The sequence below is a fragment of the Eurosta solidaginis genome, chromosome 5 (assembly GCF_040869045.1).
Source record: "Eurosta solidaginis isolate ZX-2024a chromosome 5, ASM4086904v1, whole genome shotgun sequence".
Classification (NCBI taxonomy): Eukaryota; Metazoa; Arthropoda; class Insecta; order Diptera; family Tephritidae; genus Eurosta; species Eurosta solidaginis.
The window spans coordinates 11442058-11455421 of NC_090323.1; the positions used below are offsets into that span (position 1 = coordinate 11442058).

At 32.6% G+C, this 13364-nt stretch overlaps 1 protein-coding gene across 26 annotated transcripts in view; it reads left to right on the top strand.

Moving 5' to 3' along the window:
• Positions 1–13364, top strand: part of nrm (neuromusculin) — an 819260-nt gene that overhangs the window by 687395 nt on the left and 118501 nt on the right. For all 26 annotated transcript variants that reach the window (XR_010953392.1, XR_010953393.1, XM_067786931.1 and 23 more), the window contains 2 exons: positions 3004–3174; positions 8828–8986. Coding sequence is in view for 24 of the 26 variants with exons in the window: in XM_067786931.1 (XP_067643032.1) it covers positions 3004–3174; positions 8828–8986 (330 nt within the window). In the remaining 2 variants the exon portion in view is untranslated. The remainder of the gene's footprint in view (positions 1–3003; positions 3175–8827; positions 8987–13364) is intronic.

The following is a 13364-nucleotide window of genomic DNA, read 5'->3' on the forward strand; positions in this document are numbered from 1 at the left end:
TGGATAGCTTCGGCCTGGACTTGAACCCACAACGTTCGGTGTGTGAAAGGCGGATCACGCTACCATCACACCACTGCGGCTTGTTGCTCACATCTGTCATTCATTACTCAATATAACGAGCAACAGCGTTGGCTCCAAATTTAGTTTTAAAGTCACTCCGAAAAGTGCAAACATTGCACTATTTTGGTGCTACATTTGAAATTATACAAAAATGAGTATTGATATTACTCCGAAAAGTGTGAACACCGTACTGAATGTTTGTGTGTGTAAATTTGCTTAGTATTCGCTTTAATATTTTATTAAAATCGTGAATGCCATTTTTTATGCATAATTTTTTTTTTTTTTTTTTTGTGCAACTCCTTTTATTATATTCATTCGGTTATTCATAGCAAAAAAATGCTTCTAAAAATTTACATTGATAAAAATAAAATCTCGTGCGATTTCTTTAATTGATTGTATTTTTGATAAACCCCATTCCCACCGCTCTCTTCTACTACTACTACCACTACTCGTTACAACTACTACAACCAAATCAAATGAATAAAAACGCTCGTCAACATCATCACCATGGATTTGTATATGTAAAATGCAAATGCAATACTTTTTTATTTAACAAATTTAAAAATAAATACATATAAATATTTTGTTGCCTATGTGAACACTACCTTAATAAAAATTCATTTAAAAAAACACACGACATACGCTCTTAACATCCTCCAAACTTAAAATAACTCAAACCATTGGCATCAATGAATGTTCAAAAATTAAATGTATGCATACAACATAACCTCTAAAAAACATGCTTGCTTTAATAAATCTTCTTTTTTTTTTTGTATATTTTTTGTATAATTTTTTTTACTGCCGCACTCACATAAAATAAATCGAAATGCAAATCATACGTTTATTTTAAAAAACAAAAAACGTGTAGAAAATATTGGTAAATTACTAAACAAAAACATTTTTTAAAAAAAATTATTTATCACACTGCTGTTTCGGTTTGAATAGTTCAAATAAAAACTTATTAAACTAGTTCTGATTTTATTAAATAAATTTTTTTCAGCACATGCAATTTTATTTGACGCTTGAGTTTGCTTTTGAGTTTTATAAGTGGATTAGAGGCTCTTAATTAATTTTGAAATATCATATTTCATTTTTTATATTGCACTTTTGAGTGTTTATATGTATAGCTATGAAGCAGAATATTTTATTAAATATTTATTTAAAAACTACAAAACTGGAAAATTACATCTTAAGTTTTAAATTTTTTATTTTCGAATCAGAAACTTAAAATGTTTAAATTATTATTTTTTATATTAAATTCTTTTTTTAGTGTATAAGAAAATAATTTATTGATAAATTTTATTTATGAATATTGTGAACTTTTAGATTTTTAGTTTTTTTAAATTAAAAGATTTAAATTTTTTTGTTTAAATTACAAATTTTAAGGTTTAAGGTTCTCATTTTTAAATTATAAACTGCAAATGTTTAAAACATGGTTTTTATGCTATCATTTTTTGTTTTTTATTTTATAAAATTTAATTTTATTAACTAATTTTGTGTATAAAATTTTTAAAATTTTAAGTTTTAAAATTTTGATATATTCATTCATAAACTTTTGATGTTTGAAATTTAAGAAATTAAAAACAAAACACGTGTAAAAGAAAACATAATTAAAAAGTTTAATAAAAATTAAAAAAATAATAAATTTAAAACGAAAGTAAAAAAGTAATATTTTTACATTCTTTTATTCTTAAGTTTTTGAAATTTATTTTTGTATAAAATTATAAGCTTTTGAATTAAAATATATATATTTTTTAATTTTAAAAATTTTAGTTCTCAATTTTATGTGGTGATACATTTTTTTTTTCAACTGCTTCAGATTGTGTTTTTTTTTTTTTTTTTTTTTTTTTTGAAAAACAAAACTATATTATCATTTCCGTTTTGTCAGTTTATAGGTACTTGAAAGCAAGTAGAAGAAATAAAATACATTCAACTAACAAATTTTCCAAACTCAACATTTTTTAAATATCAGAAATGTATTAAAAAATTTACAAAAACTTTTAAACTTTTCATTATTCTTCAATTGCAATTTCTTAGAAAATTTGATCTAAGTTTTTTTAAAAAATTTAGTCTAAATTTAATTTTAAATTAATTTAATGCTAAAAAGTTCAAAACCTAAATCGGAAAAATCAACGAATATAGAAATAAAGTCGAAAAAATTTATTTAAGAAATTACAGAATTTTTTACCTTAATAAAAAAATTAACTAAAGTTAAAAAATAAAAAAAGGCAAAGTTTTAAAGTAATATTGTTTCATACGCAGCTGCGAAAAAACAATTTAATTTTAATCCTTTTTTTTATTATTATTATTTTTTAAATTTTAAATTTTCATTCATATGAACGAAAGCGTTTAATCGATTAAAAAAATGTTTTTTTTTTTTTTTTGTTTTGTGTATAATTTTTATTTTGCTTAGTGTTTTAAACTTTTAATATTTATAAAATATTATTTTTTTTTTCAATTTAGTTATGTAAAATATTGCTTAAAATTTACTTTGCGTAATTTTAAATTGACCAAACTCAACAAAAATTTCAATAAATTTAATTATTAATTTTTGTTTTTGCTACAAAAATTCACGATATATCCTTTGAATCGTATCTAAACAACATCAACAAAAAATCAACTACAACAACAACGATTTTCGCAAAAAACCACACGTATGAAAACACTTAACGCACACTGTAAACAACACAACATATGAACACTTCAATCCAACAATAACAAAAAACATATAAACCTACGAAATACAATTGTCTTGTGTCAATTAACTCTTTGCATTTAACAAAACAACACAATTTGCAACACTTCAACTTACACTAACACGCCCACTGTTACCTCCGCCTACTACTCATGTGCACACACACCCACATAATCTGTACTTTGTGGCGACGATTGGCATAATTTGCATACCTACACCCTTTATGGTTGTTGTTGTTGACTGAGCAGTGCCACCAAGTGAGGTTGTGATTTTGGATGAGAAAGGTGCTCACATTGAAAATGGTTCCATCATTGGTCCTATGCAGGAGCGTCAAACATTGAAAGTAACATGTGAAGTACGTAAAACGAGACCACAACCACAAGTCGGATGGTGGCGGGGGAATAAACGATTGATGACACGTGAGTATATTTTATTATTTTCTTATATAAATAAGTAAGTAAAAATGTCTGTGTCGAATTGTTTACAATCAGTTACACAATGGATTATACATATTTTAGCATAGCGAAGAGTCGGTACTTTTAAGAACATCTAATTTATTAAAAATGTAATTGCAAATAGCTCAGTTTCAATTTACAGCTCAAAGCTATTCTATTCTTTCCATTTGTGGAGCCCTCATTGATGAGGTAGTTTGTTGTTGTTGATGCCTGCTTTAAGCCTGCTAACTATCATGCCACTGCATGTCAGACGTTCAGTACAACAATTAGTGTTTATTTACGATATTATCTCTGGTATTATTGATGGCTCAGCTCTATTGGGGCAGTAAATTTTCTAGTTCCTAGTAGATCCCTACGCTCTCATGATATATTCTACGGTGAAGTTCTGAGAACCAATTACCTTGGCTTTTCCCCTCTCACAAGAGGTCTCGAAGAGCTTAATAAAATTTCTAGAATGCTAAATCTTGACTTTGCAATGCCCAAGCCTTTATTTAAGTTACGGATTGAATCTTACTATCGAGAAAATTTATCTCATCCTTGAATTAATTTTAGTTATTTAGTTTTAAGTTAATTTTCAAACTTGTAAATCTAGTCAGTAAGGTTTCTGCCATTGATTCAATAAATATGAATATGAATATGAATATTCCAATACAAAACCTTCTACCATTCCATTGTTGCATCTCAGTGGCAGGATTATTGATTCCACGCTATAGTAAAGTTTTGCATCAAAATGTTTAGATAATATTAGCCAGTGTGCCATCTTCAGTCTAATTTTTCATTTTGCGAATATTTTAAGGAGATCCAAGTCATCAAAGCATCATAGCAAGTAGAAGCAATCTGAAAAGGAATGCACCAAAAAACATTCCAAACCTTCAACAAACCGATCTCGATAACGTAAAATGACACTGAAGACGGCACATAGCCGAAAATGGTTTGTCTCTCATCCAACATTAATAAGATATGGCGGAAAATTGGTACAATAAACACCATTTATCCACCCTGTCGTCAAGTCAACCAAACAAAATGGATCATTTATAGGTTTTAAGCTTTCTCCCCAGCCGTAGTACTAAAATGACACTCATTGTCATTATTAAAAACACATAAACGAGTTTAAGCCGTTCCTTGCATCTCTTGCGTTGGCATACCCAGAGTGTGTGGAGTGATGTTTATTCTCTGCGTTTCGTCAGGGTTTGGAATAAGGCGCCTTTGCATTTTGATGAGAAAAATAAATACAAAAAAATCATCCACTCTTTCCTGCCGCTATCTTCCAGGTAAATCTTTCCCAAGTTATTGTTACTTAAGTTATACAGATGAAAGGTTAGCTTTGTTTTTTAAAAAGTGCACACGCTTTAAGCCTACCTGCCTCATGATGTGGCCGCAAAGTGTTTTGATACGCCCTTGATTCCCAGAACTTATTGCTATAACTCTTGAGCCTCGGCTCCTAAGTAAATGTTATCATATAGGTTCTCCCAAATCACCGCAAAACATTGCGTACAGAAAACTTCGTATACTTAACTTTTTTTCTGATTTTCTACTTTTTTTACTGTTTGAATCGTAGTAACCTCATTGCTGATACATTTAGAAAGAGAATTTTCAATCGTAACTGGGAAAAACAAATTATTGAGCACAGTCGAAATCAGTTTTCCAATTTTCCATTACTTTTCTACTTCTAAAAGTATAATGGTGAACGTCAGCCACTTGAGCTGCCACTTAAGGCTAATCTCAGTCAAAAGTCCTGCTGAAACATTACAAACGACAAAAATTTACGACCTTACGTGTACCCAACCAAAAATATCTGTACAGTTTAGGTGGCAAACTTAACACTTGAAGAATCCGTGTACTTCCCACTTTTTCACATTCAAGTTTGAGTACGCGCACTGTGCAGCGCAACGATATCATTGAAGCAAGACGAATGCGTGTCTGCTGTGAAATTTATTGGCAAAAACTTAGCGTTGTTCGTAAAAGAAACTCAAGCATTGCTACAAGCAGCATCTTATCATAAGAAGAGCAGTGGTACATATTCATCGTGTCTATATAATAAAAAATAGAAGAAAACACCAAAAACGCTCTTGGTGTGAAAGGATCAGGGTAAGCCCGCTTTTAAAGTTGAGCCAGGAGCGCTATGAAGAAAACAAAAGAATATTAAACTCAAAATAAAAACGTATATGAGTACGCATCGTTAAAGGGCATCAAATGCTCAACACAAGCATTACCGCTCACCTACATTTACAAAAAACAACAACATAAAAGGCATCAGCAAGGGAAATTGTTGAAATCGCTGGAAGCGTTGCTAATAAAAAAAAATGATTTTATTGCCACGCATAAAAAAAGCAATTGCATTAAACATTTTCTTTCCAGAATGAATGCAAGCACAAAGCAGCACAAAAGATTTATGTACGTTTTGCTATATACTTTTTTTCTTCTTATTTGTTTCACGCTTATCCTATTTTTAACGATGACTGCGCCACGCTAAATTAATTGGTTTGTTTTAAGGAGCGTAAGCAAAGAATAAAATTAAAATAAATTCCTAAAAAAATGAAGTGCTAAAATGTCAAGGTAAGGTTGCGTGAAGGCGTCTTAGACATCTGACCTTAGAAATCACCTTTCACTGTGTGCAGGGGTGGATCAATGGATGGGTTTATTGAACAATATTTCTTCAATTTTAAATATTTCTGCAGCAAGTAATTTTTCGTGGCACTGAAGTCATTTTTTCCCAGTTTTTTTATGAGAAAATCGACAGTGAGATCTATGTGACCTCGCAAAAATGTTTAGGTCAAGTAAGCAGGCCAAATTTTTGATTCAAAAGCATGTGAACTAACTTGAATTTTTATTCCATACAATAAACAACAATCTTAATTTGATGGTAGTAAAATATGCAGTAAAACTAAAATTGTTTGAAGTGGAAAGTTATAGCACAATCGCAATTTCTGTACGCTTCAAAGAGTCTTGTTAAATTCAGCACAGGCTTGTCAGGTTCAGCCGATTACTGCCTCTTGCCTCTCGGGGCTTCTTCTTCTTGGACATGGTTGTGAAATTGAAGATTGCTCGTGGCATAGTTTTTTTCAGTCTTCGATATTCTTCCACTGTCTATCGGCCCCATGCCATGCGCTCGCGTCGTAAATTGGGCCAGTCACAGGTTCCAAGCGCTGCATAATTCTTAATGGTGCTCGGTATTGTGAGATGTTTCTCTTAACCTCCCTATCATCCTGTACCCGTTCTAACGCTTATTCTTTGTCCGGGCTGGTAGCCGCTCCTTTACCGAGGGCATTGACTGTACACTATTCCTGTAGTAAGGCCATCATTATTACCTGAGACAGCCCAGTTACAAGAAGGCTCCGTTCAAATATCCTCTGGCTGCAAATCATCCAAAAGGATCGATCTGCATAACAACCTGGATTAGGAGGTTGACAGTTCTTGCTCACCGACATCCCGCCGCCCTCCTATGAAGCGGAACGGCGTAGATGGATGCCGTTAACCGCTCAGCCCCAACGACAAAGTGCCCGCTATATTTAGGTAAAGTACAAGTTATAGACTAATCAAAATTTGCATGGATTTTTGACAATTTCTTTTAAGAAAGGTGTTTTGGATTTTTTTCTACGCAACATATATAAAAAACATGTCAAGATTCCATGCGAGTTTTGAGAACTTATACTTTATTCGACTAAAATATAAAATGGGGCTAAAATACTGCACAAATAGTTCAGCGAACTCAAAACAAAACCCTCGAAATTTTCATAAAACTTTCTCGAATTTTCGATTTTTTCGACTACATTCTACGACAAAATCATAAAAACTCTATCTTACAATATCGAAAATCAAAAAAGAAACATTTTATTTATATCTATTGCTTCATAGCCATATTTTTATACCTGATTTAATGAACAAATTTCAAATAGGTGGCAACCTTTTATTAACATGACATGTATTAACTACGTATATCAGAAGAAACGACATTGGGTGTTAGATTTTAGCTTATTGCCTGGTAATATACTGTGTCATATTTGTCAATCAAAAACAGTTTTTTCCGAGGTGATTAACTCTATCTCTTTAATACCAAAACGATATCTAGCCCAGTCATGAAAGATCTTCGCTAATCATTTAGAAAACATATAAAAATTAGTAGTCATATTCGTATTTCTATTAAATTCGGTCGCATTATCACTAAGACCTTTTGCGCTTACTTTGCTGAACCCACCCTGAGTACCCCTAATATATGCGCGTTATATTGTTTTTTACAAATACGTTTATAAATTCCATAAGTTTGCATGCTTAGAGCAAAAATTAATGCGCCACAAGCATTGTGCCATTACTTCAATGGATTTCCATACCATGAAAATAATGCTAAGCATATCTTTCGAAGCATATTCCTACCAAACAACGTGATTTTCTTGACATCTGTTTTTTTTTTTTTTTTTGCTTTTACCTCATTTGTTTGAGTTTTTGATTTCGCTAATAATTTCCGGAATTTTTTTTTCTTGCCCCCATTATTTTAAGATTAATACCTTTTCCCTTTAATTTTAAGATATTTACTTAATTTATTGCGTCCGAGATGGTGTGCGTATGTATCATGACTTGCTTGAATTTATTTTTAAGTTATTTGCTTTGTTCTTTTCTCTTTAGCTCCTCACTCTTTTTAAAATATAATCCGCTTTTCCTTTTACTTTTTTGTTATTATTATGCACCCTTTTATATTTTAAATACTCGTTGATGACATTTCGTGTTTGACCGAAGTGTTTCGCTCAATTTAATTTTTTTAACTATATGTAGGTTCTATCGTCTCAATTCATAATACTCCTTTGTTGTTTTTCTAATAGAATTATCTCTTGGACGTCAGTTCAAAATGCGCATAAAAATCTTTAAGAAAGTGAAAACAAACATTTTTTATGTGCTGGTAATAACTAAGCAATGGAAAGTTAGTTAGGTTAAAAGTCAAACGAATATAATTAGAACGGTTGATACGGGATTAGGAATTTTTTTGAAAGTCAACTACTACTCAACTGTACTAGTTTTTCAGGCGCACATGAACCCTTTTATCCATTTAATCTTCCATGCGACCGACGATATTTTAGAACGTAACCATATAAGTATTGGTCTTCAAATCGTTAGGTGGTTGCTCTCTGAATGCACTCGCTAACTTTTTCGTGAACTATTTGAGAATCTCGCGAAAATCCATACATTAAATTTCTGGTGTCTCGGAATTCTCGTTTGTGGGAGCAAATCGGAAACTAATGCCGTTTAATAAAAGTTCGTTTTAGAAATATATTTTTGTTCATCGCCCTCCAATAAGATTTAACAGCAGAGGTGAGATCAGATCAGCAGTTAGAAGTGAGGTAATTGGTAATATAGGGAACATTTTCTTGGGTTGCTTAGTCAGAGATATCATCACTCAAAGTCCTTAATCTGTAGGGCAGTAGAAAAAGTTATAGAGTGTAATTTACATTCCATAGAAAATTTAAAAGGTTTCGTATATGAATATCTGAAATTAAGGTTTCGACATCTTGGCCTCAATATCAATTTTCATGCATCTTATCGTACATATATATAATCACTCAGAAACTTGCACAACTACTAAAGTTATCAATAATATATTTTTCTTTTTTTTCAATTCCATTAATAGATTCCGCTTCATATCTTGAAACAGATGGCCTATTCACCGCTTCATTAGAATTGACAATCGAATTGTCACGTGATGATTTGGCGCACGATATTGAATGTCGTGTCGAATCAGCAGCTTTGCCACATAAAGTAACCAACAAATTTCGTGTCGATTTACAAGGTAAGTTACAACATAAAACCTAGTACCATATAAACATATATACATACATACTCACTACTTTGTACGTAAGTGTTTAGACACATTTTATGAAATGAAAACTGTTTCTCATTTGTTGTGTGAGATATGAAATGAAATAAAAAATATATAAAACGCATACGAATATGTAAACGCAATATTTATAAGCAAATTGAAAAAGTCACGACATCAATTATTGTAATTAATGAAAGTGGTGGCATAAACATTTCCCACCTACAAGCGCAGTCAATCAACTTTGTAGGTTGTAGAAAAAAGGTGCAACTGAATTTATTTTTATAGCCACTTGGTCGATTTTATAGGCAGCAATTAACCTAGTGCAAAGATATTGAAAATTAATTTATGATAAGAAATTTATATATAATATTGCAACCATACACGCAATTATACAGAACTTGGCACTTTTTAGATTAGCGATAACTTAAGTGTAAAGGAAATGTTGATTTTTTTTTTAACTACCTACGAAGTCACAGTCCTTCGTTTCATTCATCTCGCAATTGCTTTAATGCAGGGCTTCTCAAAAAAAAAAACTTAGTAAGCGTATTATGATAGTAGTGTTAGTGATTTAGTTGTTGATTAACGAGCATTGAAGCTAGATGAATGCAGGCATTGTTTGCTAACATTAAACAAAAATTTCGGTAATATGCTAAGAAAATAGTATTTTATTACATAGTGGACCAAGATTTTAAATAAAATATAATGCTAATACTACAAAGCTTAGTATTAAGCGCTTGAATTAAAGTTTACAAAATATGTTATTTTGAATGCCTAAATAGACAATAATCCCCTGCTATGTTTTTCCCGCTTATTCAGCGACAATTAACACATTCGACATACTGAATAGCGAAACAATCCGCGTGAATTGAATCTGGACAATAATATAATAAGGGTCACTAAATTCTTTAGACCATCGTTTCACCAATGATAGAACACCTCTAGCCTTATTGACAGTAGTCATAATATGAGGGTTGAAACTAAGTTTAGCATCCATGGTGACTCCTAAGTCAACAAAATAATTTAGTGATGCAAGACAAAAATTATTAGTTACGTAAGACGCTGCTTGAAGAAAGGGGCGTTCATCAATAGACATATAGGACCTAAATAATTTTACATCATCAGCATACATTAAAATTTTGGAATATTTTATTGTGGTACAGATATCTTTAATAAATAACAAGAACAGAATTGGACTGAAATGGCTGCCCTGTGGTACGCCAGAGGGAATATTAATAACATTTGAAAGAGTATTTTTAAAAATTACTTTTTGCGTTCTACCGCAGAGATATGAAGAGATCCACTGGGTGAGCCCAGGTTGGAAGCCAAGTCGATCAAGCTTTTGGATAAGCAAGGAGTGGGAAACTTTATCAAATGCTTTACTGAAATCAGTGTATATAACATCGGTATGAAGATTTTCTCTAAATCCATTAGAAACATGATTTGTGAATTCAAGTAAGTTGGTAATGGTAGATTTGGCTTTACAGAACCCGTGCTGTGAATTTTTAATCAACGTAGAAATGGAAAATGTTAGCTGATTAGTAACAATGGCTTCAAATACCTTTGGGATGGCAGACAATTTTAAAATTCCTCAATAATTTTCTGCAGATGACCTACTGCCGTTTTTATGAAGGGGTATAAGAAAAGATTTCTTCCACGCAGTAGGAAAAACACTATGATTTGGGGACATATTGAGTAAGTCAGTTAGGGGCTGATAAATATGTTCAGCGCATTTTTTAAGAAAACATGTGGGAATAAGGTCAGGATCGTATTTGTACGATTCCTTCAAAGATGTTAAAAATTACTTCTTAATTCTTTGGAGGCGAAGCTTTTTAAACAATTATTGGGTATTCTATTCAGTTTCTGGGTGTTCAGAAGAAACTGCTTCTTCAGCATTTCATTTCTCTCCTTTTTGATGGTTTTCTCGCTCTGGGGCTAAAAGAAGACATTCCGTAGCAGCTCTGAGAGCGGTCTTTTGACTTGCCTGCAGTTTCCTCCAGTGTGTTGCCTTTAGGCTCTGCGACTATATTTGGGACGTATAGCATACAAGCGAACGAGCAATTGCGTTATAGGTCGTAATGAGCGCTTGATTTATCTTTGCTCCAAGATCTGTCGACAAGAGTATTGAGGATTCGGTTACGGATCTGGACTTAAGGTATAATTTTGGCTGAATACTCGCCAAAATGTGTTCGCTGACAGTGTCAAATTTCGCGGAGTGTAAAAACTCTAAAGACACGGGTAATTTCCGTAGAATTCTTACCATTGCACATCAATGCATGTGCCGGGACCTGTTGTCATTATCGGGGGTGTAGGGCATAATAGTAACTGTAACTAGTGCTGGTGGCGAAGAGAGCTTAGATGTGTAGAAGTAAAATAGAAGTGGGGATAAGATACCACCCTGAAATACCTCTTGTTTAATTTTTCGGGGGTTTGAAGTTACATTCTTGAACTCCCTGATACCTGTCGACTACACAGTTAGTTTTTGTTGTTGTTGTTGTTGTTGTAGAAGTGACAGTTAGTTTTTAGTTAAACTTTTTAGACTAATTCCATGTAGTGACGAGTATGAAACTCTGTGTTTAAAAACATCTGTAGAGAGGAAAAAGATTCCAAAAACACGAAAGTATCCAGCGATCAGCGTGCTTTGTCTTCGTAGAGTATGCAAGAACCTTTACCATATCTTGAAATTTGGAGCATACGAGAAGGGAATAGTTGTTGATCGCACTCGTACTCTACATTAGTTACTGTTACTCTTAGTCTATTGGTATTGTTCTAGTGTTGTTGAAAATAGATAAGCCCAGGCGCAACACTTCTAAAAATTACTCAGATGTTCACTTCTACACTGCATTTTACTGAGCAAATTTTTTATGCTCAGTTGAGCAGAGCTCACAGAGTATATCAACTTTGATTGGATAACGGTTGGTTATACAGGTATAAAAGAATCGAGATAGATATAGACTTCCATATATCAAAATCATCAGTATCGAAAAAAAATTTGATTGAGCCATGTCCGTCCGTCCGTCCGTCTGTCCGTTAACACGATAACTTGAGTAAGTTTTGAGGTATCTTGACGAAATTTGGTATATAGGTTCCTGGGCACTCATCTCAGATCACTATTTAAAATGAACAATATCGGACTATAACCACGCCCACTTTTTCGATATCGAAAATTTCGAAAAACAGAAAAAGTGCGATAATTCATTACCAAAGACAGATAAAGCGATGAAACTTGGTAGGTGAGTTGAGCTTATTACGCAGAATAGAAAACTAGTAAAATTTTGGACAATGGGCGAGGCTCCACCCACTTTTAAAAGAAGGCAATTTCAAAGTTTTGCAAGCTGTAATTTGGCAGTCGTTAAAGATATCATGATGAAATTTTGCAGGAACGTTACTCCTAGTACTATATATATGCTTAATAAAAATTAGCAAAATTGGAGAACAACCACGCCCACTTTTAAAATAAAAATTTTTAAGTCGAATTTTAACAAAAAGTTTAATATCTTTACAGTATATAAGTAAATTATGTCAACATTCAACTCCAGTAATGATATGGTGCAACAAAATACAAAAATAAAATAAACTTTCAAAATGGGCGTGGCTCCGCCCTTTTTCATTTAATTTGTCTAGGATACTTTTAATGCCATAAGTCGAACAAAAATGTACCAATCCTTGTGAAATTTGGTAGGGGCTTAGATTCTAGGACGATAATTATTTTCTGTGAAAAAGGGCGAAATCGGTTGAAGCCACGCCCAATTTGTATACACAGTTGACCGTCTGTCCTTCCGCTCGGCCGCTAACACGATAAATTGAGCAAAAATCGATATATCTTTACTAAAATCAGTCCACGTGCTTATCTGAACACACTTTATATTGGTATAAAAAATGGCCGAAATCCGACTATGACCACGCCCACTTTTCCGATATCCAAAATTACGAAAAATGAAAAAAATGCCATAATTCTATACCAAATACGAAAAAAGGCATGAAACGTGGAAATTGGATTGGTTTATTGGCGCAAAATTTAACTTGAGAAAAAAACTTTGTAAAATGGGTGCGACACCTACCATATTATGTAGAATAAAATGAAAAAGTTATGCAGGGCGAAATCAAAAGCCCTTGGAATCTTGGCAGGAATATTGTCCGTGGTATTACATATATATAAATAAATTAGCGGTACCCGACAGATGATGTTCTGGGTCACCCTGTTGCACATTTTGGTCGATATCTCGAAAACCCTTCACATATACAACTAAGGGCCACTCCCTTTTAAACCCTCATTAATACCTTTAGTTTGATACCCATATCGTACAAACACATTCTCGAGTCGCCCCTGGTCCACCATTATGGCGATATC